Source organism: Ambystoma mexicanum, chromosome 11 (genome assembly GCF_040938575.1).
Source record: "Ambystoma mexicanum isolate Mex_15411 chromosome 11, UKY_AmexF1_1, whole genome shotgun sequence".
NCBI lineage: Eukaryota > Metazoa > Chordata > Amphibia > Caudata > Ambystomatidae > Ambystoma > Ambystoma mexicanum.
In genome coordinates, this window is record NC_090934.1 from 1,005,976,681 (window position 1) to 1,006,001,351 (window position 24,671).

A 24,671-nucleotide genomic window follows, 5' to 3' on the forward strand; every position below is an offset into this window, starting at 1 on the left:
TCAGGCGAGCCTCTGGCACTAGGAAGATGCAGGATGCCATCAGGCCTAGCAACCTCAAAAAGTCGAAGGCTTGAAGACGTTGAGCATTTTGAAACTTGGTGACCATCTGCAGAATATCTTGAGCCCTCACCTCTGGTGGCGAGGCTTTCCCCAGGGAAGTGTCCAGGACCGCTCCAATGAACTGGAGTCTCTGTGATGGTATCATCTGTGACTTCTTTAAGTTGAGGGAGAAGCCCAGTTTGTGAAGGAAGTGGCAGACATAATCTAGCTGGATCTGAGCTTGTTCCGAAGATACGGCTCTGATCAACCAATCGTCCAGGTAGGGATAGACGTGAATCCCTTACCTCCTTAGACTTGCAGCTCTACCGACATTAGCTTGGTGAAGACCCTTTGGGCGGAGGTGAGCCCAAATGACAGAACTCAAAATTGATAGTGAAAGTTGCCAATTGCGAACCTCAGGTATTTCCTATGTTTGAGATGGATTGGTACATGGAAATAAGCATCCTGAAGGTCTAGAGATACCAGCCAGTCCTGAAGCTGAAGGGCCTTAAGGATCTGAGAGAGAGAGTTACCATCTTGAACTTGTCCTTCCCTGAGGAATCTGTTCAATTCTCAATTCTCGTAAATCCAAGATGGGTCTCAGTCCTCCGTCCTAGGAAGTAGGGGGAATACCAACCCTTGTTCCTCTCTGCTGCAGATACTGGTTCTATGGCACCTTTCTCTAGCAGGTCTAGAATCTCCTGCAGAAGGAGCGGATCTGGAAACTTCAAGGAGTTGTTCCCCGGTGGATGACTTTGAGGGGTGTGTAGAAAAGGCAGGCAGTAACCTTGGCCAACTGTCTCCAATGCCCATGCATCTGTCGTAATAGCCTGCCATTCCGCCAGATGTTGAGTTAACCTGCCCCCTACTGGTGTCTTGTGAGGAGAGACCTCAGAGGGGTTTAGAAGCGGCCGATGCAGATGCCGAGGGTAAAGTGGCACCTGCTGCTGCGGCCTTTGTACCTGTAACCCGACCACCACGGGTGAATCGTTTTTGACCCCTTTGAGCTGGCTGTCCTCTGCCTTTTCCAAATGCGGAGTAAAAGCGAAAGGACCTAGCCCTCCAGGAGGTTCCTGAGGGGCGATTCGGAGTCTGACGGATTGCAGCTCCAAGAGATTTCGCTGCTGCCTTAGATGTTTGTAACTTCTCCAGGCTGTCATCAGCCTTCTTACCAAATAAAGAAGTGCCGTCAAAGGGCATGTTCAAAATTCTGGCCTGTACATCTGGAGCAAAACCAGACTTTCGCAACCACGCAAATCTGCGGATTGTAGTACTTGCCGCCATGGACCTGCTGAAACTGTCAGCAGAATCAATGACTGTTTGAAGGGACTCACATATTAAATCTTTCCCATCTTTAATGATGTTTAGAAATGCTTACCTTTCCTCTCCTTCAGGGAGACAGTCAGCCGCAGATGAAGCACACTCCCAAAGTGTATGGCTGAATCTTGCAAGCGTGTTATAGATTTAAGCGCCATGCTACATGCCGAAAATACTTTTTTTGACATAGCGTCAAACCTTTTATCATCCCTGTCTTGTGGAATCGTAGGGTATGCAGATCTACTATTTAATGAAGTTGCTGCTTGTAAAACCAAACTCTCTGGAGTTGTATGTTTGCTCAAATATTCAGGGTCTGAAGCAGATACCCTGTATTTGGCAGATAGTTTCTTCTTAACTGCCGGGATAACTTCAGGAGCTTCCCAATTAGCAGAGATTTTTCTTTGCAGTGCAATATGAAAAGGAACTACAGGATCTTCCTGTGGACCTTTCACTAAAATGTCAGTAAGGTCATCCTGCTGAAAAGAAGGTGTAGGTGTAGACCACCCCATGAACTTTATTATTCTGGCCATTAGAACCCTATAAGGGGTCTCAGCATGCTCTCCAGGGTATGGTTTAGCAAATTCTACTTCTGGAGAAGTATCTAAACCACTTGCCTCATGTAAAGAGTCTTGAAGATCCTTTAACCTGTTCTCTTCAGAGATAAATTCCTCTGGTATGGGTGTTGTGGTCCTTTGCAACCCAAAAGGTCTCTCATGGTCGGAATCCTCCCCTTCCTCATAGATAGAGGACAAGGTTCTAAAATAATCAAACCTAGGGTATGATTCAAAACCCATTTCTAGAGCAGAAGGGGCCAGATTTGTTGTCACCGGTTGAGAAAATGTCGAAGTTGTTGACGTGGAAGTCAAAGGCTTCGACAAACACGAAAAGGGTGTCGAAAAAGTTTGAAGAGACCTCAAAGTACTCCAGAGGATCGGAATCCTACTGTTAAGAAAGGAAGAAGGCAATGTGCACGGAATCGCACAGTGTACAACTTTGAATCTAAATATGTACATACAATACCCAAGACTTGTGTATACTAAAACCCAGGAGTACAAATAGAGTGAAACAATAATACCAATATATGAAAAGGGATGTGGGGTAAGCACTTAGAACCTCCTTATGACTGAAAGGAAAGTCGGCAAACTCCTTACCCACTATGCTATTACAGATACTGACAGCGCTAAGCCCACGTAGAGGGCAAGCAAGGACAGGATCTGTGAGCTGACACTCTGGATGATACTGAATAAGGAACTTAGAAACAGTACTCACGAGGACCGGAAAGACCACTTGAATGTCAGTAAACTCACGAACCCAGTTGATCAAACAGGGACCCTGAAGGCTATAACAGCAATGGGTGGAGGAAACTAAACACATAAGACCCTAGTCAAGGGGCAAGTAGGAATAGTGATTATAAAATAGTGAGGAAAACAAAAGGGCATTCACACTGGGACTAGTTACAATAACACCCACACCTAATAATCAATGGGAAATAAATGCAGAAGTGCGATGGAAAACATGGAATGGATCCCAATAGAAAGTAAGGATCAGGAGCAGGGAAAATGATATCACAAAAGGAAACCTTAAGGCAGGAAGCTAAATCTATAAAGGGAAAGACTAAAGCATCAAGTTTTTCAGTAGCAAAGGACAGCAACAAAGAAACAGAGAACACAGGCAAATTGGGCGGCATCAAAGGGTAAAAGGGTAAAGCACAGAGAAAGGCTGCCTGCAGACAGAGGAAGACAGAAAGGGAAATCCAGAAAGCAGAAATCAATTAAGCACAAAAATCCGAAATCCAGGGCAGAGGAACAAGAAACAGGAACTTGGAACTAGGCACAAAAGCTAGGAACAAGGAACAAGGGACCAGTCACAACAGGAACACTGCAACAATGACCAGCGCTGGACTGAAGCAAACTGAGGCTTTTAAAGCTGCTTAACGAGCACACCCCTCAGGTGTGCCGCCTGCTGCACCTGCAGCCACAGGTGTTGCCTATCCTCCACCCAGCCTTGTCCGGCAAGGGAGGAGGTGAAGCCATGAGCCAGGCATTCTGGGAAGCATAGTCATTTGATTAAAGTAGCATGCTGGCTGCCAAAAACCTGGAATGGATCCGGAAGGGAAGTAACTTGGAAAATAAGGTTTTAGCGCTCCCAATTCATCAGAACACTGTAGCATAAGGTTCGGAGGAAATGTCCAGTAGGCAATAAACCCCAAAACATGCCCCATAGTGGCAGGAACGGGAGCGAAGGGAGCGAGCCGTGACACTATACCCCCTCCCAAGGCCGACTCCAGGCGGCCGTTACCCGCACAAAACATCTTCCTTCCATGACAGGAGCGCTTTGTCTTCGGAGGTGGCACTGACGGAAACGATGACCCACGGGCAGAAGCAGAGGGAATGGAATGAATAGAATCAGGCCGCAGTCTAGAAGAGCCATAGGCAGATTTTCGGTGAGGAAGAGACTCATGGGTCGAAGAAAGGCATGAAGGACTTGCAGCACCCGAAGCAGAGTTGGAAGGTCCAGGAAGCTCAGTCTCTGGGAGCGAACACTCATACATCATTGAGGAGGGAGGCAGGCTGGTGCAACATGCTTTGGACAATGGAAGATGCTCTGGTAGCCTCCCTGCTGAGAGCGGACACACAGGAGGTGAGAAAATAGCAGGTTTCAGGAAATGTTCATGTTCAGAAAAAGAAGGTGGCGACCGAGGTAGAGGTTCGGATCTTCTCTCATCATTCATCTGGTTAAAGGCCTGTGGTTGAGGGTGACCAAGGTTCGACTGCATCTGTCCCACGCCTTGGGGGCCTGGAAGTCCGATGGGTTGTACGAGGCTGGCACTCCTGGTGTCAGTCATGTAGCCACCTTGTTGCACGTGGGATACAACCGCAGGGACGTTTGGCATACCGATAGGAGTGATAGACGCTGTACTTGGTACATCAGGCACACTCGCAGCAGGAGCAATACCAGGCACATCTTGAACTGCAGCAGTCATACCCTTCCTTTGGCTACTAGCACATGGATGGTGCAGCAGTTGGGGGGCCGTGCCCGTCCCCTCCCTCAGGCTCATGTGGGATCCGGCAACAAAAAGGCTGTCAAGCGCCTGATCCAAACCGGCCCCCAAATGCGAACCGTCCAGCCTGTTATCCTGGTTGGCTACTTGTTCGGTGTCTGGGCCATGGCGGATGGTATCCGTCTCCCTCTCGTAACACTCCAGGCAAATCCAACGGCCTTGCATGTAAGGCCCTCCCGAGTCGTGATCCAGCTTGATGTTTCTGGCAGAAGTCTCAGACTCAGATGTTGCATATGCGGGAGGTGCTGATTCTACAGTCAAGCAGTTGGGAGAATCAATTTGTGTAAAAGGCTGACCTTCTGGTGATCCTCCCGAAGCATAAGAAGGGCAGGTTGGACGTTCATCTGTAATAAATGGTTGGGATTCAGGCGGTAACTCTGAAGTAGATGAATCTGCAACATGATCAGACAGAGTAGACAGGTACACCTCCGATATTGGCAGCGAGGCTGAGCAGGATACAGGTCTTTCATGAACTGAAGTCAAATTAGCAGTAGGCTCTGGGACCGGAGACAGGCACTCAGGATGTGCTACCAGAGGCTCCATGGCTGAAGGATAATCCGCTGGATGAGTCGCTGTAGCCGAAAACAGGCATGCCAGAGGAAATTCAGAGGCTGAGGGCATGCAAGCTGGAGCCGTCTTGTTAGCTGAAGACAAACTTGTCAAGGTCTTTGGCTCTGACCACGTACATGGTGAAGGCTCTTGAGTGACTGGCAGACATAGCAATTGTTCATTGATTGAAGACACGTTTGACAACGATGACTGCAGAGCCGTGGACTGGATAATCGAAGAGTCAATAGTTGTAGGAGGACAGATTGAAGTCCCAGAAGTCGACAGGCACATTTGTGGCTCAGGAATGGAAAGCACCTTTAGGGCGGTTGACTCCTTGGCACCAGTAACCAAAGACTGAGCTGTACCCATGCCGTCCCTCTCCTTAGTGGATGACACAGAGTCTCTTACTTTGTAGAAGTCAAAATCAACCAGAGGAATCACCATAGTAAAGTCTCTGTTAATCAGGATTTCGTCAAATGTCCATTCCTCTGTCTTAGCTTCTGAAAGTGGCATATTAACAATCAACAGTTCAGGAATTGCCTGCCAGGTCTTTGGTTCAGTATACTGTGGAATGAGTCCATCAAAACATGAATTGTGTACTGTCTTTGACTGTTCATTGTGACAAAAATTGGCAGAAGAAGGAGCGAACACAGAGGTAGCATCGTTTTCCACATCAGCTTGAAAGTCTACTTCAGTCTCAGCAGCTAGATCAAGGGCAGAACCTAAGCCTACAGTAGTGACTGATTCTGTCTATGCCACCATTGTGGATTGTGTTTGGGAATCAGAAGCATGTATGTGTTCAAGCTCAGAATTATGACAGACTGCTACACAGGAAATCTTAGGTAAAGGAGTGGCTTGTAAATCTTCAGCTAACGGCAATTCCTGACAAACAGTAGAACAATTGTCAGAACCTGTGCCCTGAATAAGTGCTGTGCTAGAAAGAGGACTTTCACTCCCAATAGATTTTTCATATTGACAAGTATCATGACCTACAAAAACCTCCGCACTCAGGGATTGAACAGTATTCACTTCATCAACGGATAAAGTTTGAGGTGTATTCAGAAAAGACCGTAAGGTTTTATTCTCCTCTAGTAAAGTAATGTATTCTTGTTTTAACTCCTCAAGTTCAGCTTTTAGCATTCCCCGCCTTAACTGTACATCCCTATCAGAAGGCACAGGGGAAGGCATGGTAGCATCAGGGCTGGATCCTGCCCTAGCCATTCGGATGTGCACTGATTGTACATTGTCATTTACTGCTTGCAGGTTTTGTGATCTATACTCTCTCTTACTGACTTGGTCTGTGTTACCCTTAAGCAGACTACTGACATCAGACCTCTTGACATTAGGGACTACATTAAGTACTTGTGCAGAGGAGTAAGCAGTAGACTGAGGGCTGAAAACAGAAGATATGCAATGAACCCCTGCATTCTTTATGTTTGAATCATGAAACTGTTCAATCTGAGGTAAAGCACAACCGGAATCATGGGGTTCAACAACAGACGTACTTGTGTGTAGTAAATCTAACAGTGTGTTGTTTTCCGCTGCTAAGGCTTGTGCGGACATAGAATCTGGATCAAAATTAAAGACAGAACTAGGATCAGGCAATGTACGATGGGCCATCCTGTGGGTAAAATACTTTGCACGTAAATACCCATTTGTAACAAGGAGTTCATTTAAGTCAGGATCAAAGATTTGATTGTCACAGGTAAACTTAAGGGAAGCTTTCTGTACAAACTTGTTAGTGGCCTTGCTGCCTTTCTTTCTTAAACTGGCCATATTCAAACGGGAATAACGGCTGGTCATTCTGTTAAGAAAGGAAGAAGGCAATGTGCACGGAATCGCACAGTGTACAACTTTGAATCTAAATATGTACATACAATACCCAAGACTTGTGTATACTAAAACCGAGGAGTACAAATAGAGTGAAACAATAATACCAATATATGAAAAGGGATGTGGGGTAAGCACTTAGAACCTCCTTATGACTGAAAGGAAAGTCGGCAAACTCCTTACCCACTTTGCTATTACAGATACTGACAGCGCTAAGCCCACGTAGAGGGCAAGCAAGGACAGGATCTGTGAGCTGACACTCTGGATGATACTGAATAAGGAACTTAGAAACAGTACTCACGAGGACCGGAAAGACCACTTGAATGTCAGTAAACTCACGAACCCAGTTGATCAAACAGGGACCCTGAAGGCTATAACAGCAATGGGTGGAGGAAACTAAATACATAAGACCCTAGTCAAGGGGCAAGTAGGAATAGTGATTATAAAATAGTGAGGAAAACAAAAGGGCATTCTTACTGGGACTAGTTACAATAACACCCACACCTAATAATCAATGGGAAATAAATGCAGAAGTGCGATGGAAAACATGGAATGGATCCCAATAGAAAGTAAGGATCAGGAGCAGGGAAAATGATATCACAAAAGGAAACCTTAAGGCAGGAAGCTAAATCTATAAAGGGAAAGACTAAAGCATCAAGTTTTTCAGTAGCAAAGGACAGCAACAAAGAAACAGAGAACACAGGCAAATTGGGCAGCATCAAAGGGTAAAGCACAGAGAAAGGCTGCCTGCAGACAGAGGAAGACAGAAAGGGAAATCCAGAAAGCAGAAATCAATTAAGCACAAAAATCCGAAATCCAGGGCAGAGGAACAAGAAACAGGAACTAGGCACAAAAGCTAGGAACAAGGGACCAGTCACAACAGGAACACTGCAACAATGACCAGCGCTGGACTGAAGCAAACTGAGGCTTTTAAAGCTGCTTAACGAGCACACCCCTCAGGTGTGCCGCCTGCTGCACCTGCAGCCACAGGTGTTGCCTATCCTCCACCCAGCCTTGTCCTGTAAGGGAGGAGGTGAAGCCTTGAGCCAGGCATTCTGGGAAGCATAGTCATTTGATTAAAGTAGCATGCTGGCTGCCAAAAACCTGGAATGGATCCGGAAGGGAAGTAACTTGGAAAATAAGGTTTTAGCGCTCCCAATTCATCAGAACACTGTAGCATAAGGTTCGGAGGAAATGTCCAGTAGGGAATAAACACCAAAACATGCCCCCAAGTGGCAGGAACGGGAGCGAAGGGAGCGAGCCGTGACACTTACTCTGAGTCATCGACGGCATCCTCAAGGTCATGGTTGAAGTCCTTAGCACCTCTACTGACTGAGATGTAGTGACAGCAGTAGGTCTGCCTTTTATCGGAGTCGACAGTGGCGTCGAAGACGGTGTCGATGCCACCGATTTATGCGTCGACGGACCCTTCGACAAAGGCGTAGATGACGCAAATTTATGAGCCGAAGAAACCTTCGACGACGGCGTCGGTGACGCGGTTTTACTGCCTTTACTCGAGGGTTCATGACGCTCTCGGGCAGTTTCTTTCACCGGGTGCAACGACTTGCGGCGTTTTGATTTTTCGGGTCTTTCACCCAGGGTATCACCTTTAGCCGTCTCCGAGGGGGTCGAGGCCGCTTTCTCAAAGACGCTAAGCATTTTCTTACAGAATTCCTCCCACCTAGCTGGAGAGCTGTGTTTCGTGGGGCAGGTGACCCTTTCCGGGGAAACAGAAGAAGACGAAGAAGAGGGAGATCTACGACGCCTCTTTTTCGAGTGTTTCGATCTCGAAGACTGATGGGAACCGCTTCGAGACCTTGAACGGAAATGTTTCCTGTGACGGCGAGGACACGAATGTCTCGACTCTGCCGAAGAAACTTTCGAAGGAGTAGAAGTTTTAAGAGTCTTACCTCTTTCTAGCTTCCCCTTACTCTCCTTCAAGGCTTTCGCCGTCATGGACATACAGTCCTCGCATTCCGAACAGTGATGCTCCGATCCCAGGCACCACAAACAGATCCTGTGAGGATCCGTCGATGACATTTTCTTCCCACAATCGCAACACTTTTTGAAGCCGGACCGTGGGGTTGACCGTTCAGATGAGGAAGCCATCGCATAAAGATGATATCTTCGAGGAATAAGTTGAATCTTCTTGAAGAAAGAACTGAGCGACACGATTCTGAGGCCCACGAAGTGCGGGAAAACCGAACTGAGCAACGGTTGCTGCGCGAGTCCATTTATACGCACGATGACGTTGGCGCCGAGACGGTGGCTGTCGAGGGACACCATCTCGAGGGACGTCGACGCGCAGTGCCCTCTACTGAACATTTTTTCGAGGCCAGCAAGCTGGGATGTAATCTTTCAAGATAAGGAATACGTCGGAGGACACAATCCCTTCGAAATACTGTATTTATGGCCAAAGAACACACTATAAAAATGACTACACACAAAATACATATATACAGCCCCTGTAGCCAGTGTAATAAAATCCCAATCCCCCGTCCCCACAATACTGGAAAGGTAGGCAATGGTTAATATTTGCAATGACAGTCCACAAAAATACAACCCTAACTTAGTAAGTCCAACCCTAAATTGACTGGGGCCTTGTGCCCAAAATGTTCAAATGTTCCAGATGTTTTCGGAGCTGGGAACAAGTTAGGAGAAGGGTCTTGTGGATGGAAGAATGGTTGCAAAAGTCAAAGTAGGATGTATTCTAGTGAATAAAACTGTTCCCAGTTTTAGGACGGCTTTAGGCAACAGGTTTTGCTAGAGCCAAACAAATGTAAAACTTTTCGAAAGTATTTGAAACTTTTACAGATGGATATAGGGGAGCAGTTAAGTATTACTGTAACTCACTCACCTACTCTGGTTTCTCTTCAAACTTGGCAGGCCATCAGAGGGTTGTCAGAGGTAGGTGTTCCCACGGAGCCCAGGAGTTGAGGGTGCGAGAGATTTCCCAGTTGAATTCGGAAGCTTGTGCAACCTGCAACTCAAACTGATGCAGCACTCCTCCAAGCACTCAACCAGAGGCAGGAAATCCGGTTTCAAAGAAAGTCACCAACGCACGGTGATGGGAGGGGAACAAAGCTGTCGCGGTCAGAGTCGGTCTCCTATCTCTAATCCCATTGGGGCTGGAAAGCTGAAATCGAGCAGGAGGGACTCTTGTAGAACAAGCTGCAGGCCCCAAAGTGGCGAGCTGAAACACAGAATGACGAAGCCTCTACCGCGGTAGCCCAAATTGGAATTGGTCAGTCCACAGGATGGTTCCAGAGAGACCTGCGGGGACTCTAGATGGCTGGGCACCGAGCAGACGTCGGGAATGGTTGGTCCCACCACTCCAAGGGTCGAAGTTCCTCCGAAGGACTTCTAAAGATCACCAGCCAGACAGAGCTCCACCGGGCCTGCAACAAAAGTTGGTTGCCAGGTTTTCTTAACACGGGTCCACTGATCTTCCGACGTCATCACAGCTGGGCAGGGTACTTAGCTCCTCGCAGGATCTCTGGGAAATGGCTGCAGGACTCCCCTTCTTATCCAGAAACCCATGTGATACAGAAAAACAGCTCACCCAATGGAAGATCTGCCCCTCACACAAACCCCAGCACTGGTCCAATCAGGACCACTGATGGTGAATCTCATGCATACTCTATAGACATACAGAAACCAGTTTGTGTATTGGGACCAGACAGTCCCAACCCGCTCCCTGGGAACACACTTCCTGCTTTTTTGTCTTCCTTGTTTGTTTTGCATTGTTTATATGTTTTGTTTTTCTTTGTTGCGCTTTGTGGCCTGTGGGCATAAGGCGCGTCATAAGAATTCTTAATAAATAAATAAATAATAAACACACACATGGCCCTGCACTAGCCTATGAAAAGCATGGTTGTCCCGGGTAGTGCATGACATAAAAGTAAATTCCTGATCTGGCAGGGCAGGAAGAAGGTAACAGGAAAAGATGTCCAGGGAACTAACAAAAAACCTTGTGTCACAGCCATGTTTAACCAAAAGTGGGAAACGCAGTAAGGCTAACAAAAAGTACAGGGCAAATCATCAAAATGTAACTGCTAGCACAAGTGTGTCCTTAGGCAAATCTGTAGTAACCACGAAATCCCTTTAAGCGTAGTCTAGGGTCATACACAAAGAAAGCCCATTGCACTTCATTGTAAGATGCATTATGCAATGATAAAAAGTTACCTAAAGAATAGAGAACATGTATGAAAGAAAAGGGAAACAGTTTCCCAGTACTGACAGCCTTAAGGACTGGTCAGTTTCCCAATAACAATGAGCAAAGGTTCAGTGGAGTGAAGCTGAAGGCTTCACATCATTGGAAAAAGTCAAAAAAGCAACAAGTTTGGGGGTCGATATAAATGGAGGGAGAATTGCTAAAAAGAGAAAACGTTCCTAACAACCAGTTACCCCACAAAACCGATTGCAAACTGTATGGCTTTTCCGTACAAATGAATGAATTTTAAAAAAAAAATGATTTTTTACCGATTTTTATCAAAAATGTTGGACATTTTTCTAAAATATAGGTGTGGTTTCGGGTAAGGGTAATAGTTAAGGTAGGGGGGAAAATGAGGGGGGACCCCCCCCCCATTATTAACAAAATAAAAGATGCTGTAATTTCTCCATTTGATCTTTTCATGGACATCCTGGCTTTTAACCTAGTTTTGCACAGAAAATGTGCTTAAAAATGCACCATTTGTACCCATTATTTAAAAAATGTTTACAGGGAAAACTCAACCCCTTTCACATCTGAGCCCTCTTCAGTTAGTTTGGCCTCCCTTCTCTATGCATGGTTGCTCCTGCATATTTGTGGGAAATATTTACGCCTCTCCGATTGAGAAATTTGGCAACTTCCACTAGTGGAGACGATGCAATCTTATGGGAAGCTGGAAGAAAGACTGCAATGAAGTGGAGCCAGATGTGCATGTTAATGAACCTGCAAGAACAAAAGAGCAAACATGAGGAATGCCCCAGGATGGCAAGTCAATCCCGCTTCCCCCTACCATGGTTTGGTGGGTAATAATGAATTGAACAGTTTCAATGTAAAAGGCAGGTACTAGAATACTGCAGATCTACTGTAATCTGTTGGTAAAGGATATTAAAGGAGGTGCACTGGGGAAGCAGCACCGGATATTGGTCTGTGGAGAGCGGCTGGTTGTTGGGCAATAGGACTCTAGATCCTGCAGGCAGTACGCCTACTACAGTCTATTCAAAGGGCTCTTAAGGAAATCAACATGGCAGCATTTACCAGTCTGGCGAGGACAACCCTGACCTCAGCCAACTGTATAGTCAACAGCTGCAAGATGGCATTCAAGTCCATCAACCTAGGTGAACTAGTTGGTCTTTCGAACTGTGAGCCACAGAGTCAGCAGGCTTTACATTGGAGTCAATGCAATAACAATTCAGATCTCCAAGCAAGACTGCAACCCCCTCAAGCACAGTGAATTGAAGCCTATTCGAGGACAGGAACATTGAACAGGAACATCCAAGGAGTAGAAGGTGATACAGTCAGATGGGTAGCTAGTTGCAAGACCCCAATGGAGTGGGGAATGGTCACCAGATTAATGGGGATTTCAAGAACAAAGGAGAGACCATTAAAAATGTACCACAGTGGTAAGCTAATCCTAATAAGGTGGGACAGTTCTGGCAGATGGCACCATGAGGGCTAACCCCCAGGCGGATGGTGTCTACAGGGAAGATTTTTGTGTACTCGGAGAAAGCACAAAGGTAAAGGGAGGAAAAGAAAAGGGAGAGGTAGGGGGAAGACCCCACATCAAAGCGGAACTGCCTAGAGTTGGGCAAGGTAGGTAGTAGGCCCAACTGAAAAGAAGACTGGAGCTTGGTATTTGTGCACCATCACTCGCAGAGGGACCTGGTCCAAGGAGGCTTCAGAGGACGAATGTGCCACCATAGGTCTCGGAGGGCCCAACATAGGCCGGGAGTACATACTAAGTGCAGCTCCTGGAGACAGGGTCCAGGTTGGGATGGAAAAATAGCAAGGAGCCCTAGGGTGGCACGCACCAAAAAGAGGGAACTGGGCTGTGGCAGAATAACCTGAAAAACTGCAAAGAGCATCCATCAGTAGAAGGGAGTCAGGTAGAGGTCAGAGGTATAAAACATTATGGCTGCATATGCCAAGGGTGGACACCCCTAGGAGGGGGCCAGGCAGGTGCAGGAGGGTGAGGAGACGATGACTGCATATGCCACGAGTAGCGGCCAAGAGCAGAATCAGGAGAGAAACCAGATGGTCCATGAGTGTTTGCTGCATACATCATACTAGAGCTTTGTAGGGGACAGGAATCCGAATATTCAGCAGCAGGGAACCACATGGGAGCAGGAATGTTGTGGGAACAAGTGCATTGTAAGGCCTGCACGCTCGCTTCTGCAGCCCTTATGTAGGCATGAGAGGCATGAGTTAGTGTCCTCTCAGCAAACACTCCGAAAGGTCTTGAAAGGCTGACTCCTTGTCATTTGTCCTTCCATCCCTTCAGTAGAGCTACTAGAGTTATGGGATCCCTTACTGGGCTCTTACTTTACTTCTTGCAGATCTTGCTGGCCTGACTGGCTGTCTTTGCTGGACTCTTTCTTGCCTGCAGTTGCTGGACTCCGGTAACAGACTTCTGGTCTAAAGTGCCAAAAGGAAGGGGGGTCTCTGCTGGCTGTTCTAGCCTGGAAATCCAAGAAACTGCTAGCTGCTCTACCTCAGACTCATTGTGGAGTGCCCCGGGTTGCCTTCACCTACTGTCTACTTTGCCGACTATTTTCTTGCTAGCTGGCTGGTCCCTCTGTCCCTAACGGAGTGTTGTGGAGTGCTGCTTGTGCTGGTTCTGTTGCATTTAATGGCTTATCACCTTGTGGGTCATCTGTGCTAGTGCTTTCTTCGAAAGTAGATGCCTCCTCCTGGTCTGAGCTGGGTCATCAGTCCGAGTCACTCCATCCAGAGAAGCCCAGCTGCAGCGTGACAGAACCAACTGAGACAGAAAAACATAACTATGCACCACACGATTCTGGGCAGTTTTTGCTGCAGACACCTCCTTGAGTACTAGTCCCTGGGTCTTTAGACCTTGATCTCATAGTTGGTCCGTTCTCCTGGGCCTCAGTGGTCCAGACACTGGGGTGGGGCCTACAACCCCCCCCTTCTACTGTTCATATTCATTGGCAATAGTGGGTCTTTGGCTTCCTCAACAGCCAGCTTACAATAGGCCTGCTGGTACTCGAACCTTGGCCTGTAAATCTGTGTTGGGGGTCCCTCAGGCCCATCCTGTTGCACCTTTGGATTAAAACTAGAACATACTTAACTTATTCCCATAACAACAGCAGGCTTTCTGGGTGCATCCCGTTGATCCCTATGGGAGAAACATTTAACACCTGAGAAGCTTAGACATTTTCCCTAGACATCCCCCCAACCTCTTTGGGCCCTGCAGTTTCCAGAACAGAAAGCATTCATATGAAGTGCAGTTCACCCTTTCCCATCGGAAATAATGCATTACTTAAGCAATATGCATCAAGGAAGGGGAACTACCAGCTGCTAGAGGGCCAGAGGGAAGGTAGATGGTGGCTTCGGGGAGGGAGATGATAGAGATGAGTGCAGTGCGGACGGCGCATGTGTGGGGTCTTGGGGCACAAGGGGCCAGAGCTCTGAGGGTTGGTGCAAGGAAAAAAGATGGCGTACTGGGGCGAGGAATCTGTGGACTGGATAGAATCCAGGTTTTACCATGAAGTAAAGACTGGGTTCCTAGCCACTTGATTGGCTAGCTCCTCTCTCAAGAGTGCTAATTTAACAGTTGGTGATTAAATATTTGCAACTCATTTCGGAGGGCAGGGGGGTGGAGAGGGACTCGGACTTCTTTCAGGCCCAGTATTATACTTCTGACTTTTGTCTGCTGTTTGCTGGCCAACTGGTTGTATTTCCTGCAATGTTTAATGCTTTTCCTCCCACCTTTCAAGTACCTATCAAAGCGTAGTACTCCTGTTACGGTAGTCCTCTATATTGTGTTTCATTGCATGTAGTGGAATCAATGACTTCACTAATGTTTACTCTAACCCATGTGACAAATCTTCGGATGTCGTCCCTTCTTTCCTAGCGGGAGCCCCTCTTCCCTGCCCGCATGGGAGGTGAGGGTGCTACCGATAGTCCCCGTGGGGGTGGTGCTCAGTGAGAGGATCACATGGGTGGGAGGCCCCCCGGTGGGATTAGAGGCGACCAGCAGGAGAGAATGCGGTATCCCTGCCCATCACCTGACTATAGACCATCTTCCCACAAACCTAAGAACAACCCCTTCCCTAATAGGCTCATGAGTTGTGGCCAACCATTGAAGACAATTAAAAAGTACTGGGATGAGGAACAATAGGAGTTACCTAAATGAAGATCCCTTTCCCAGTATTGTGACGAGGAAGATCCTCAATGACTTGCAAAAGAATCCAAAGATCAGTACTGTGTAATGAATCTTATAAGATCATCCCGAAGATCCTGACATGGGCCTACTGTCATGTGGCCAGGGAAAGGCAGTCGCTACCTGTTCCTGACCCGGGGGGGGGGGGGGAGAGGGGGATATGCAGGAGGATCATTTGGGAGGGGACTCATGTCAGGGGGAGTGGGAGACCTCTCTAAATGATTCCCCCAATGTTCCTAAAGCCTTAATGGCTTATTGTACACAAAATGATAATTTTGATCTAAAAACTAGGGACTCCAAGTTCCATAATGTCCATAGTACTGGGACGAGGAAGAGGGACTCTGAGTTGACGAAGTGTCATCCGCGGTCTAGTTGTTGGGAGAGAAAGCACCTGAGTGGGACCTTCAAAAATATAAATGAAGAGGGAGGGGGTAGGGAAGGAGTTAACGGAAGGCTAGCAAGTGCTTTAAGTTTTCACACGCTATTAAAATGTATGCAACTGCTGGCTGCAATCAGCCCCCAGATTTGGTATTCACTCTTGGAGCTAATCAAGATGACATCTTGGAACTTAGAAACTCTGTAATTAACAGTTTGTTTTTTATGCAGATTGCTAGGCCTAACTTGTACTGCTGTGCAAAAATTGAATACAATTCAATTTGGAGAAAAGAAATATATAAATGAACTTCAGGTGCAGAGGCAGAAGTGCCATAAGGTGGAGGGGGAGGGGAGAGTGCAGAGGAATGCGTAAGTGCTGCCAGGGAGGTGGCTCATATGTGCAGGGAGTCAGGGGAGTGTAGGGTTAAGGATACAGTCCCTAAGTGGTTGGGAGGCCCGGAGGCAATGCAAGGGCAACTTGTCGTGCAGGAGCCTGATCCCGTAAACTCAGTGGGTGGCCAGGTAACCAGTTTGCCGAGCAAACAGGGGCATCAGTAAGAGAGAGGAAGACAAAGCGGAATAGAAAAGGAAGGTCTTGAGTTGATTCTGGAACCTTAGGTGGTCCTGCTCAAGTTTGAGAGAGGGAGGGAGGCTGTTCCAGAGGGCGGTCTCAGCTGAGGAGACAGATCTACCCCCCACTCTCTGCCTGGAGAAGCGTCCGAACCTCAGAGTTGGAGGTGGATGAGCCTAGGGCTCGAGAAGGAAGAAGCTTAGGAAGAGAAAGTTGGATGTAGTGTGGTTCCCGACCCCAGATAGCCTTGTGGACGATGCAGCAGGTCTTGAACTTGATCCTTGTAGCCACAGGGAGCCACTGGAAAGATTTCAGGGCTGGAGAGATATGATCCCGGGGCTTGAGGCCAAGGACAAGTCTTGCAGTCCTGTTCTAGATTAGTTGTGAAGAGTAGAGGCAGGCAGATTTAGAAAGAGCCTGTTGCAGTCATCCAGCCTAGAGCGAACCAGGGCTCTGGAGACACTGAGCTTCCGAAGGAAAGTGAGAAAAGGAAGAACATTGGGTGTACATTTCCTAATACAGGATAAAAGTTAGGGGACTATTGTGACCTACATTGTCAAAGCCAGAAAGAAGTAATAATCAGGCAAACTGAGCGCAACACTCCTAACCAGGAATATCAATTAGGGGACAATTGTAACCTGCAATGCCAAAACCAGAGAAGATTGACAGACAAACTGGGGGCAACTCTCCTAATCATGGATACCATTTGGGAGATAATTGTAACTCGCATTGCCAGCACCCAAGAGGTTGCACAACTAGAAACCAAAGACAGCAGAAGCAAAGCCCTCCTTGTATGAGAGACCATGGCGGAGAGAACTGTGACCTGCATTGCCTACAGCTAAAAGACAAGCAAGAGAACCATTAGTTTTTTACAGAATACTAATTTGGGAAGAATTGTAATCCACTCTGTTAAAAGACAAGAAACTATAAATAGAAGCAGTTGTCAGTTCAAATCACCTTATTTATGATTCTGATGTGGAGAGTTTTGGAACAAGCATTACCACAGAGTACAATTGTAGAAGTAGGAGTTTTATCCTGGCAGGAGAGTACACCAGAAAGGGACCAATTGTAGTTAGTCCTGGCAGGCGAGTATACCAGGAAAGAAGAAGATGATTATAAAGTACTGTGATTGTGGTAAAAAGGAGTGGTGGAAGAGGAAGTGTTAATTCCATCACATTGGCAGAAAGTGATTATTGAGTCATCCTGACTAAATGTCCCTTGTAAAGAAGAACTAAGATGGGCTAACAAGTGCTTGGCCTTTGCGAAAATAACATTTGCCTTGATTAATGAATTTGTGTTTTGGAGGAGAAGACATTTGGGTTGCCAAGCAGGAGATTGTGAAAACATTTTCATTTGCTTTGATTTGTTTGTGAACAAGCCTCTGGAAGAGAGATATTCACTTTCGAAAGTGAACGGATATATTGAATGGAAAGGACTTTGTATGCTACACTCAATGGAACTTTGTTATTGCACAGACCTTTCTTGAACTTGGACTTTGTTTTAGATATTTCTAAATTAATCCAGGAGAAGGGAATCCATACCTGGTCACAAGGATTACTGTTTAAAGATTTTGAGTTCAAATCAATATGTTATTTTGTGGAATTTAAGACAGCCAAACCAACGTTGTATAATTATGTTGCTGTATATATTAGTGTGAGGGTCAGATACTATTTAGACGCTAGGACATTTTTTAGCCTTAGTTTGTTAGGCAGGGACATCCTTGTTAGGTTAGGGAGTTTGTCTAACCCCTGTCCTATTGAATAAAATGGCAACTTGTAAGAAAACGATACCTTTGTGCCTGTCTCGCATTTCTGACCTCTCACAACTGTGACGAGAGAGATACACGGAAGCATGTGGCACACACTTGAGAACCACAAGGAACAGTCTAGTGGTTACTGGTTTCTGATTGGTCCACCTAGAGTAGAAATAGAGGAGGGAAACCAGGAAGTGTTGTCAAGCCTTCCCTGGAGGAGCAGGGAACAGGAATTCAAGTGCTGGAACAGAAGGGGCTGTGGACCACTACACTACACATAGAGAGGGGGAACCCTTGATCTCCAGCAGCCTGTGGGGAACTAAGGGAAGTTGGAATCTCCCTCACCGGGGGAGCAAAGACATCCAGTGTGCCTCCCAGAAAGGGGGAAAACCCTTGGACCCCAGCAGCCTGTGGGGAATTGAGAGAAGTTAGAGTCTCCCTCACTGGGGAAACCAAGAAGACCAGCATCTCTCCCAAAAAGGGGGAGGGGGATCTTGAGGGCCAGAAACAGGAGACTCCCTCACTGGAAGAAATCAGCTGGGGAGCCACCAAGAGAAGACCATGAGAGCCCAGGGGAAGCAGCAGAAGCCAGAATCTAGTGGACCAAATGCAAAGGTATGCAGAGGGGGGCCAGGTAGGCAAGGAGAGACCCCCAGACGCTGTGGTCAGGATTGGCAAAAGAGCAGCCCAAAGAGACCGAGGCCTGGCAGAATAGTGAACCAGGCCCAGTCAAGAGACATTACAAGGTTGTAAGAAGTGTTGGGAACCCTAACAATAAGAAACCAAGAGAATTATGCACACAAGAGAATGCCTGGCAGGCTTTTGAACTGGGCCCATGAGAAGCATACTAAAAATATAAACCTGAGAAAGGGGTCTGGGACCCGTATTTGAAGAGTCAAAGTAAAAGGGTCTGGGACCCAAGGCAGTAACAGGCAGGAGAGTACACCAGGGCTGCCAGATGAACTGTGACATTATTAAGTGCAGGGGTCTGGGACCCATATTTGAGAAGCAACAGAAAAGGGGTCTGGGACCCATATACGAAAACCCAAAGTAGAGGGGTCAGGACGCAAGGCAGTCCCACGCAGGAGAGCATACCAGGACTGCCAGCTGAACTCTGCGGCAGTCTTCCAAAACACACTACCTGGGTGAAGGGTGAACCAGATTGGCTGTGCCAGGAAGAGCAAATAAGGAGAAGTGAGACTATTACCCTTCACCAAGTTGAGGAAGAAAGACTGACCTAATTCCTGGCAGTAGAATGTCCCAGACAGGCTGGGAATAATCAGAACCTGGTGAACTCCATATTGCAAATATTGTGAACATTGTAACCAGGGGAAGAGAGTCATTCTGCCTGGTGCTGTTTGTAAGAATCATGAGAAGCCAAGAGAGGCGAGATGTCCTCTTGGTAATGTGAACTCTGTGGACAGCCAGGAGAGGAGAAATCTATTGGCATTGCAAATACTATGACCAAGGGAAGGGAGTCATTCCCCCTGGCATTGCATAGGGATCATTTTGTTGCAGCTTTGAACTTTTACTTTGATTGAAACTGGAACTTTATGTTGGCCCTTTTAAGGAAAACTGAAACCTGGAGAAGGGAGCCAATCTCAAAGGTGACATTCCCATGAACAATTGCACATTGCCCAGAAGAAGGGAGTCATTCCTCTGGACCAGGAAGTCCCTTAATCCCTTCATTAGTTACACGTGTGAGGGTTGGAAATAGGCGTTTTGACAAAGGACGGTTGACTATTTAAACTGGACATCCTGGCAGAGTCCTTAGTCTTTTTGTTGAGGTAGGGCAACCCCTCTTAGTCATAGGGATAAGTAGGGGGGTTTCCTTATTTTCTTTATAATAAAGGTATTTATCAACCAAAATGCCACCACAGTGTCAGCATCCTACTTCTGCACCCTTAGATCCACTACTGTGTTTTTCTTACATACTTGCTTTGTTGGAGTAGTTTCCAAGAACTTACTTCATAGTGTTTTCAAGCTTGATGTACTGCATGTGTGGCACATTGTATTTATGTGTCTATGTCTAATTGTATTTTGATACCAGCCCATTTCCCTACTTAAATGTCAAGGCTGACTGCTCTGCATTCTACCAATTTAAAGTTTGGACTCAGTTAATGGAAACAGTTTTTTCACACAACAGAGTTGGTCTTTTGAAGCATCTCACCAGAACTTTTGTGAAAAAGCTCCCTAACAAGTACCTTAATATTTACCTACATTTGTGGTGCTAACCTTACAACCTCGGAAAGAAGAAGGCAGAAGTCAGCTCAGATAAGTATCGAACCATTGTCCTACCAACATTCACATCACAGGCCCACGTGCTATGTGTAGGGTTATCTGGGCCCCACTGCCTGTGCCTTATCTCCAGCATCAGTATCTCACCTCCAAAGCATGTAATGGAATGGAGCAGCGGTCCCAATGGTTGAGGTGGCACAGAGAATCCACTGTGCTGGCACAACCATGAATCATAAGCCGGTTCAAAAACTCTTCCTGAATGAGTCCAAAGATGAGGAGCGAGAGGCCTTTATCTGCACCAGGGAAACAAAAGAAAGATTGTAAGGGATCCATCCATCCATGGATTCATCCATGCATCCATTCATCCATAGGCCAATCCACCCATCGATGGACCAATCTACCCATCCATCCATGAATCCATCCATGGACCAATCCACCCATCCATCCCCACACCAATTACCTGCAGCAACATCTCAAAGCAGTCTAATGCTTTATGACAACCAATAAAAAATGATAGCAGCAACTCACCTGTCAACACCAGACACACCTGCTCCTTTGTATCTGAGTGCACTGGAATACCTCTGCATGTAATGCAATGGTGAGCAATCTCCTGGGAGGTCAGGTCCCATAGGATCATGGTCATGGCTCTGCTCTCGCCCCTTGTAAACAGGGCTGTGAAAGAGCTTACAGATACACACTGCAGCCTTCCGGGAGCACTCTTTCCAGGAATATGCTTCCATTGACTCCTTGCTCCATTCATCTTCCCTGGTAATCTGCAAGAGTTGCCAACCGGTTCCACATGCTCTTCAGTGCCCTCGTAGCGTTCTTTGTGCGGGAAGGCCTGGTACCACCAATTGTCCATGTGCAAAACTGAGTCTTGGTGGTCCAGCCACTTTGTCATCTTGGACATTGAAGATAAACGTGCCTCCCAGGACCTGTGGATTTCATTCAAAAGATGCCCATGTAAGATTCCAATAACATTGTTCATATCCATACACACTGCAGCTTTCTCTTACTCATTGGTATATATGGAAATACATTGTTTTCCCAACAGACCTGGGCCTCTAAAACTCCATAGTGAGTTATACATGCAATGCAGTTTGCCTAATAGACTCCAATTTTAAACGCTGTGTTATAAGGCTATGTGCTAAACAAGGAAAATGTTCGGTGCATTAGAAGCAGGATAAATAGTAGAACATGGAAGTTGTGTTGCCAATGTACACATGAACAGTGAAACATCTCCTTGAGTATCGTGCTCAGTTCTGGAATCGTGGCCAGTCCTGGGGTCATCTAGAGTATTGTTGCCAGTACTGCATGCCCCATCTGGAGTACAAGGACCAGCCCTTCGAGCAACATCTGAAGTACGAGTCAGGTGTCACAAAGTGGACATAGATCAATAAGTGGAGGGACAACAACATAAACATTATACTTCTTTATTTGAGAATTTCTTTAGCAGGGATATTTTATAGTTACATTTTGTAACAGAAACACCTCGTCATTTCTTCAGACCTTCGCCTCATTAATGTCCTGAGAAGGTCTTTCCCTCCTCATCCCAGTGTTAAGATGAATTTTCAGAACCAGACCTGGGGGAGGGTTATGAGAGGTCAATGTATTTTAGTGAGTATAGCCAAACCCAATCAAGGTAGCAGAGCTGAGCAGTAAGGCTTAGACTTGAGGAGATATGTGGGTGGTGTAATGGTACAATAAGACACACAACGTGCAATCAGACTAGAAAGTATAAAAATACATTTATTAGGCATTAAAAAGTTAAGCAATTAAAAGCACAGGTAAGTATTTGTTACGCTCACCTGGTCTCTGCTGAGGCGTTGGGGCACGGTTGCAACCCTCCCGGGGGTGAGGTTGCTTGGGTCCAACTTCGCCCTCTGCGCTTATGTGGTGACTGGTGGTAATAGGTGATGCTGCTCGGGACTGCTCCTGTTGATTAGTTTGGAGAGCACTCCTTCCTGCTGGTCCCTTGCACATGGTAGTCCAGTCCTGCTGCGACTAATCCACTATACTTCAGGTAAGTGTTCCTGTTTGCCTTTGTCTTTCCTCGTCTGTTTTTGTTGTATTGTAAAGTTCGTTGTCTTGTATTGCTGTCTGTTCCAATTTTGATGTTTGCTCTTTTGCTTTCTTCCCTTGCAGCCGATGTTGCCGGCCCGGCAGAAGCTGCAGAGCTCGAGGCGGCAGCCGGAGGGAATGAGGAACGAAGTTGCAGCGGTACAATTGCTGGTAAGTTGTTAACTACGGTGCGTGCAGGTTTCAAATGCGGCGCGGCCCTAGGACGGATGTTCTAACCTCGTCTTTCTTTCTTCTTCACAGGGTCCGAGTTTGTGGATGCGGAGTGCGGTGTTGCGGCGTCGCAATCAAGAACACTGGATGTCAGGAGATGAGTCTGCAGATGAAGCAGCGGTTTCCTGGAGGTGAGTATGCAGGAGCACGCCTGGTTTCAAAGGTAAGTAAACTGGTCCAAGCGGCGGTGAGCGTCACGTTGCAAGCGAGTGCACAGTAACACGAAGCACGGGCCTTAAAGATGGATCAGTTTATATAGCTAAGCTTCTGAAGCCATGCCCACCAGGTTCAGCCTGCCTGCCACACCCGATGAGTCAGCACATGAAGACCAGGCCTAGGGAGCCACACCCGATGAGCCAGCACATGAGGATGTTCTCTGGAATAAAGGCTTTCAGCTCCTGGAAAGTTCTTGTAAAATAAAAGCACTCCTGCACTAGGATAAAGTAAAAGCCCCCCTGCACTGAAATAAAGTGTTCCTGCTCACATCTCTATATGAGCCTGGCGCCAAAGGTGCCAGGACTGAGTCCAGCCAGGGCCCCTGTGTTTTTTGGGTCCCAAAGGGACATAAGTGAGTCAAGTGACCCATTGCCCCATCACTAGATGGTGTGGTTTTTGTGTTCTGGGGCCTGTGGCCATGACAGTATTATTACTAAATCAAAACATTAAACATATATACATTCACAGTTGGTGGTGTAACTTTTAAGAGTTCGAAGTGATTCAGTAATGCAAGTAGGAAAGTAAGTGAAAAATAATTGAAGAAATGCAAAAGCAATTGTAAGTAATGAAAAGCAATGTAACAGCAGTGGAAACACATTACCTTGCATTGCAAACTGAGGCCCCTATCACTTGAGAAGTCCTCCGCTGTAAATACACATAGTACTACTATGAGTCACAAGTCCCAGGTAAGTACCTGTTTGAGGGAGGTGGAAATCTGTATTGGCGTCACAACTATTGACAAAGCCAACAAATAGGTAAAATGTTTCAGTAGTGAAAAAACAAAGTTAAGTCCAAAAGAGTAGGGAACCTCTACAAATCCACCACTCTAGAGGGAGGTCTGGGGGGATCCTTACCCAGAGGTCCACCGATCATGAGCAAGCAAGGGAGAGGGCGAAATAGGTATGCAAGCTCGATCCCCTTTCTCCGATGCCAGTAGAAACCACCCCTCCACACTAGGGTTCCTAGATTCACTGGGCCCACTTCAATCGTTGGTCCGATTGCAGAGGTTGCAGGGGAAGCAGGTGCAGTGGTAATTTATGGGGTCAGGATTGGGTCTGGGTAGGCAGCAGGCCCGCACTTCACTGAGATCTTTCTACATACTTGCAGCTGGACGGCACAGGCACCTTGAGATGAAGACCACTGCAGGTCCCATATTGACAGGAGTCCCCCAAGTCTCAAATGAATTGTGCAGAAGCAAAGAACACTATGATCCGGCGGCAGCAAGTCTCTCATCTGGTGAGAACAAAGGTACTGCACCAGCAAGGCTGCTCTTTGTGAAAGAGACCAGCAGCTGCACAAGGACAGGTCTTGGTCCACAAGCTGGCGAACTACGACTGTCACAGCACTTACCTGTCCACGTTCACAGCATCTGGGGGCTTGTGGGGTCCCGTCCTGGCACCTGTATCCGCACTGGCTGTTTCCTCGCATTGGTGCCCAGTGGGGTCCCGTCCCTCTGGGCGCTGCCATTATATCCTCACTGCTCATGCCTGGACGTCCGTGTTCGGCGTTTTGTGCATGCGCAGTCCTACAAGCAACGCGGTTGCTTCCGCTTGCTGCTCAAGCCTCACTTTCGCCCCGCAGCCCTATTTAAGGACCGGATACACTTACCTTAGTGCGTCTCAATGCGGTTTTCAGCTTGTCGGTCTGCCGCGCCCTCGCTCCTTGCGCTTTTGGTCCTTGCCTAGGGTTCTAGGTTCTGCCCAGGCTTGCTCTCTCTTGTGCCTTGTCCCAGTCCAGTCCTTGTTCCTCTCTGACAAGCCTTCTTCCCCCTGGGTTCCTTCCCTCTTGGCTGGCCTCACTCCTGTCCTCTCTCTCGCTGCCTTCCCTCCTCTTTCCTACTCCCTGATTGGGGATCCTGGTCCTTCCTGTTTGCCTGGCCTCATCATCTCGCCCAGGAATCTGCCTTACATGCATTGGTTTGAAGTCCTGGCCACAAGACACCCTGAACATCTACTTTGCTTGTTCCCATCATCTGCCTGGTTTACTGTGGAGCCCTTCCTGGCTGTATCCGTCGTGTGCTCCAGTTCCACTTAGTGACCT

General features: G+C 47.1%; 1 protein-coding gene across 1 annotated transcript in view; it reads right to left on the reverse strand.

Annotated features, from left to right (window-relative positions):
* The window catches only part of SPG11 (SPG11 vesicle trafficking associated, spatacsin), a 1,688,331-nt gene that overhangs the window by 1,360,102 nt on the left and 303,558 nt on the right, over positions 1-24,671 (reverse strand). Inside the window, exons 7-8 of the mRNA XM_069624201.1 lie at positions 20,652-21,058; positions 20,271-20,416 (exon numbers count right to left, since the gene is read on the reverse strand). Coding sequence (XP_069480302.1) covers positions 20,271-20,416; positions 20,652-21,058 — 553 coding nt within the window. The remainder of the gene's footprint in view (positions 1-20,270; positions 20,417-20,651; positions 21,059-24,671) is intronic.